This window comes from Polypterus senegalus, chromosome 2 (assembly GCF_016835505.1).
Source record: "Polypterus senegalus isolate Bchr_013 chromosome 2, ASM1683550v1, whole genome shotgun sequence".
Taxonomy (NCBI): Eukaryota; Metazoa; Chordata; class Cladistia; order Polypteriformes; family Polypteridae; genus Polypterus; species Polypterus senegalus.
In genome coordinates, this window is record NC_053155.1 from 43,119,013 (window position 1) to 43,125,012 (window position 6,000).

Sequence of the window (6,000 nt, forward strand, 5' to 3'; positions counted from 1 at the left end):
ATACACAGCAGTAAGGCAGGGTTGTAGCCAGGTTAGTGGCAAAGTAATCATGTGCCCTGTATTTACAATGTTCCTTGCATCACCCATTGAGATCTTTTCTGTTTGCTTTGGCGGTGAGATGCAGCAGAGCTGTGAGCCTGCTGTTGCCTCAGCAACAGATGAACAGTCTTCCACAGACGCGGTGATTGCACCTCGGGACACTCTTTGGCGTGTTGTCCAGTTTGGAGAGGTCCCAAGAGAGTTTAGAAACCTCACATTTTCTTGAATAAGTGGTGCATTAATAGGAATGTTTCTTGAACAAGCATTACTGAACCACGTAAAAATGGATTTTTCAATGTCTTCAAATGCAGCAGTTCGCATATGTTTGCAACCCGACATTTTTCTTTTTTTCATCGGTCTTTCAAGTTGACAGTGTCGATGGTGAAGTTCCGAATTCACTGGCAATGTCTTTCTTTTTGCCAGAATCGAAAGCCACAAAAAGTTTTTTTTCTAATATGAACTGTTGTTGTTTTTTCGTGTCTGCCATTTCTATAAGTGGGTGACAATGAGTTAAATTCCAATGGATGTTTTTCAAATGTGACGAGCAATAAGCAAAAGGTATCACTGAAAACCACCAAAAACAAAAACAGCAAAAAAAAAAAAACCAAACCAGTACGAGTAAAGTTTGAAGAAAAAAAATGTTTTTACAATGTTTCTGTTTGGGGATTGTTGTGCACAATTCAGCTGCAACCACAACATTAACTGCTCTGTGGATGATTCATTCAGGCATTTCAAGGTCTTTTGGGCACTTCATTGTAATGAAAGTATCTGCTGAATGTACTTCGTATTAACGAGATTTCTATAGACTCGTGTCATATGGGGAAACTGTTGGGACCTTAAAAATACTTTGTTGTAATGAAAATGGTGTTGTAAAGATATTCGTTTTAGCGGAATTTTACCTGTACCTTATTTCCACTGTAAAATGTGGTTAATACCATGCAATGAACTGAAGTAGTGATTTGTTGTGCAATTGGGGAAAAAGCATCCTTTGATATATGTAATCCCTCACTGGATGTGTGTCATGTGAGGAAGAAGGCGTCACCAGGTTAAAATGCTTCCTTGCTTTGTTGAAAGATTCAGTTGGCTTTGTTATAGTGTGAGTTGCATTTCCCTGGCAAGGTTACAAATAAACCATTTTTAGAGGGCATGTAAAATGGCAATAAATAGAAAGGAATTTAGAATAGTGACACCCATGCTATGCCGAAGGTAATGGAATTTTCTTGAAATCCATTTCTTCCAATTACTGGGCATGAGTTATCAAAGAAAGACTGATGAGCATGGTAATAATAGGAATCGTAAGCACGGCTTTCCTGGTCTTCACATCTAAACCCAGCTGATGACTTCTGGAGCATTCTAGAGTGGCACCTGTACCATAAGAAAATGATTGGAGGGTATTTATTTTGTCCAATGCATGTATGTGTTAATAGATGAGCATATAGTATATATTTATAGACATTCATTATTTTGTTTTAAGTCTGTTGAATTTAGCAAACAAATTGTGCTTTTAAATGTTCAGCCATATACTGGGGTGATGTTAAATCCTTTTCACTTACCTGTTTCAGCTTCACATGGGCTCTCGCCTTTGAACTGAAGACTTGACTCCAGTTTTCAATTCAAACGTGCAACCCGTGTAAAGGGGCTTCTTGTTTATGAACTACCTCTGTTTTACATATTTATATAACAGTATTTTAGCAAAAAATACACATTGTGAGCGTATGATTGGATGAGTTGACATGTGGATTATGTGACACGAGTTCCTGCTAGATTTTTTTCATGGATTTTTTTATATTGTTTGATGTTGTTCAGCATTGGTCACCATTGGCTCCCATTCTTTCAGAAACGTTATGCTCCACAAAAACATGACCTTAACATTTTTTCTTGGTCATTAATACAAACTACATGTGATAAGTAATAAAAAATATAATTTTTGGGTGGAATATTTCTTTGAGTTTGACCCGGTTTGCCAAAACCTTTGTGACCAAAATATATGGATATGTTGAATATATGGGTCCAGTTGCAGTCCAGTGCTCCACAGCAAGAGCTCAAAATCACATAGCTGACGACTACCTTCATTCATTGGCATCTGAGAGCCAAACTATTTGTGTGTGTTTTGTCATTTGTGTAGGTATGTCTGCTCATCTTGAAGTGTGCACATGCTTCTTGTACTCCTAGGTGTGTGTGTGATGTGTCAAACCATGGTTTGACTGCAATTATTAGATAGTGTGAAACAGAGAAGCTAAACCTCAGCATTTCTGTCTTGTTTTAAAGAGTGGCTCTCTAGTGCACAGCTATAGGGGGACTGGTGGAATCTTTGAAGTTTGTTGGAACAGCACGGGAGACAAGGTTGGAGCAAGTGCATCAGATGGATCGGTAAGGATCACCAAAAGTCATTTTAAAAATTGTTTCTTTCAATAGAATGTGGAATTTCTTGTTGAAACCAAGCATCATCGTAATGAAATGAATGGTAGAATTTTCACATCTTATTTACATTATTGTGATAATCGTATAAACTCCCTTTGTCTGCAAGGACTGTCTTTGTCTCTTCTTTACTTTTTTCTTGTCCTAAGCTATAATTTTGTTCATCTGCATCTGGAGCTTTTTAAGGATGCTGCAGTGCATCATTTTGAAAACTAGCAGAGCAGCTGGCTACAGAAAAGTAGCAGACCATATTGTCCTTGCATGTGGTTGTTGACCTGCTAACAAATCTGTGCTGTCTGTAAAGCAGAAGGAAAAAGATCTTTCTAAAACATCAGAGGCCTCAGTGAAGTCTTGACCTGAAACTTTATATAAAAGTAGATATATTTGTATTATTGTCACTTGTACATACTTTAGTAAAATTCTTACATGCATGTGTAACAGACATGTCACTACAGTCCAGTGCCAACACAAGCATGTATGGTTCACAGAGATCTACGGCCCTGGCTTATACCAGGCCAAGCACACAAAATGATTTCATTTCAGATTTCATTTTGAAACAGAGGTGAAATGCAACTGGGTGTTAAAACACTGTATTGATGGGGGCTTAGACTGAGCGACTTTTCTAACTTTTCTTTCATTTGAATGTATAACCAGGTTTGTGTCCTTGATCTTCGGAAGTAACATGACACACACACTTGTTTACTGTGTGGACTGGTGATGAATGTGACAGAGGAAGCACTCGCAGCTGCGGCTTTGGAACGGTTACAGTGAACCCTAATTTCTGCACCAAGTGATTCATCCTAATCTTTGGATCTCGCTGCTCAACATTGGAACTAACCGAGTAGATAAGTTGAAGGGTTCTAGGTGGCACAGAAACACAAGCTGTGTCAATTCAAATTGATCGCACCTGCAAATTGGGAACTGGAAAGGTTGTGCCAAAAAAAATGCAGATGTACCAAAACAAGGCAGGAGTTTAATTTTTATTTAATCATTGATTTGAAAGCTTCATTTGTCCTCCCAAAGGATTGCAACAAGAAGACAGAGCAAATGTCACGTTTCCTTATTTCCATTACTGATCTGCATGCAGTTCCTGTATGCAAATTGCAGTTTACATCCTGGACCAGTGTGGTCATTTTGCTTTACTTCTTTGTTTGAAGAAGTTGCCATGACCGAAATAACCATTAAAAAAAAAAAACTTTTCACGGGTTGCTGACTTCTTAAGGCCATGGATCTGGATATTTCAATATTATAGAGAAGATTTGCCCGGCACAGAAAAATATGGAGCTTTATACAGGGAGCCTTGTAATTCAAAGAAAGAATACAGTGTATTTTTGGGAAATAAAGTATAATTTTTTATGTGCACCTTGACTTTTGGACCTGAATAGGCTAAATGAACAGATCAGTTTATTTTAGTGAAAGTAGTGCAGAGTGGCAATTCTGCTGATCATGTGTTTTTTTTGTGTTTTTTTTTCTCTTGTGTTCTCCATTAATGGATCAGTTCCACTTTTAAACTAAATGCCTGTACTGTTATAGATGTGAAATGAAATCTACCAAACACAGGCATGTGTTTATTTTTCGGGAGGTGTAGTTAGGCTCTTATGGTAGATCCATTTTAACGGTTGGACGCATTTTTCAATTTATCAGTGTACAAAACAGCCAAATGGGCATACACATACAAGGTACACTTCTGTTGTTCATGGATGATTAACTGAAATCAAAGTAAGCTGACAGTAGTTTCTAATATTTTTTGACATAACAATGAAGAAACAGTTTTTCTGCAGAAATGGATATTCTGAATGTACAGAATATGGAGGGAGTCATCAACCAAAATGATAGCTCTCTAAGGCAGATTTATTTAATAATGCTTCAGAATTTAAAATACAATTAATGGGTGACTCTTTATAAAATGTTCATTTCAGTTTCAAAGCAAAAAGAATAGGCACTTATTTAGCCTTTATCAAGTTAACACAATATTTTTGATGGACTTGTGTTTTATTACAAGCATAGGAAACCAGTAATCATTACTCTGGCATGTAAGAAAGCAAAAGAAATTATATTAAAGTTTGGATAACAAATTTATTTTTTAAAAGATTCTGAACCCCTTTCTGGATGTAAATTTCATGAATGTAAAGTTTGTAAAATAAAAACAAAATATATGAATCCACACTTTGTACGAACAATTTGTGTTCATAAAAAGCAACTTCACTTAATAGAAGGTGTTTACGGAAAAATTGTTTTTATTTGGAATTTGGAGCCATCCTGTGTTTACTGTCATGATGGAAACCTAAAGTGCATTGATTACAGGTTTGGCAATGCCAGTGTTGTTGTTTGTTTGTTTACGGAGTTATTTTCTTGTGTTCTGTGTTGCTGCGGAACAAGAACAAGCCATTCAGACCCTTAAAGCGCCACAATTCTGTTCACCTAATTTCTCCAAAACATCTTGAAGTCAGGTTTTGAATGTCCCTAAAGTGCTCCTGCTCACCACACTACTTGGTAATTGATTCCATATGTCTATGGTTCTACTAAATGTTGGTGCAAAATTTACCCTTACCAAGTTTCCAACTGTGTCCCTGTGTTCTTGATGAACTCATTTTAAAATAACAGTCTCGATCCATTATGCTAATTCCCTTCATAGTTTTAAACACTTCAATCATGTTACCTCTTAATCTTCTTTTGCTTAAACTGAAAAGGCTCAGCTCTTTTAATTTTTCATCATAACTCATCCCTTGTCGCCCTGGAATCAGCCTAGTCTCTGGATTTTCTCTCGTGCTGCAATCTTTTTTTTGCAGCCTGGGGTTAACACTAGAATTACCAGAGCCTACGAAAAAACTCGTAAATCCGCCCCACCTTAAATTGCTTCTTAAAATCGTTCACAGCTCTCCACCAGCGTCTTTTGTCATCTAAATGTGCCGATAAAAATCAGGCTGCAAGCAGCCGGCAATTCCATCCCCCCACCGACCGTGCACAAACTTCTACCAGATCATGCCTTGATTGATTTTCTGGGAGTGAAGTGGAGTTTTAGAGTGGAAATAATAGATCATTATTTGGAATACACGCATTTCACGTGTGTTACGTTTCTAAAGTAATCTGTGTAAACACATTGTTAAAACAGAAACGTTTTTTATATTCTACTAGTAGATGACAAAATGTAGGGATAAACTATATAATGTATGAAGCCTGAAGTATCACACAAATACTTTCACAGAAGGTACAAATCTAACACAACAATTGCGCTTTTATTCAAAAATATAACTGCAGAAACAAAAAGCCGCCTTAACATGCGACATTGACACCCGTTGATTATGACTGCCTCCGTGGCACAATAGAATCAGCTGCCGCCTGGGAATCAAAAGGTCGCGAGTTCGATCCTGCACCACTCCGTTTTGAGAAGTAAACTGCTCATAGTCTTACTATTTTAGAATAAAAACATACATTTGATTTCAGTCCGTAACAGCCGGTGTAATCTATGATACTTGTAAAGGTTAGCTTTTTTTTTTTAATGCAGCCTGATTTTTATCAGCACATTTAGATGACAAAAGACGC

At 37.1% G+C, this 6,000-nt stretch overlaps 1 protein-coding gene across 1 annotated transcript in view; it reads left to right on the top strand.

Annotated features, from left to right (window-relative positions):
• The window catches only part of tbl1x (transducin beta like 1 X-linked), a 312,413-nt gene extending 307,796 nt beyond the window's left edge, over positions 1 to 4,617 (top strand). The window contains exons 15-16 of the mRNA XM_039743583.1: positions 2,308 to 2,409; positions 3,112 to 4,617. Coding sequence (XP_039599517.1) covers positions 2,308 to 2,409; positions 3,112 to 3,138 — 129 coding nt within the window. The 3' untranslated portion in view covers positions 3,139 to 4,617. The remainder of the gene's footprint in view (positions 1 to 2,307; positions 2,410 to 3,111) is intronic.
• Positions 4,618 to 6,000: the final 1,383 nt, after the last annotated feature.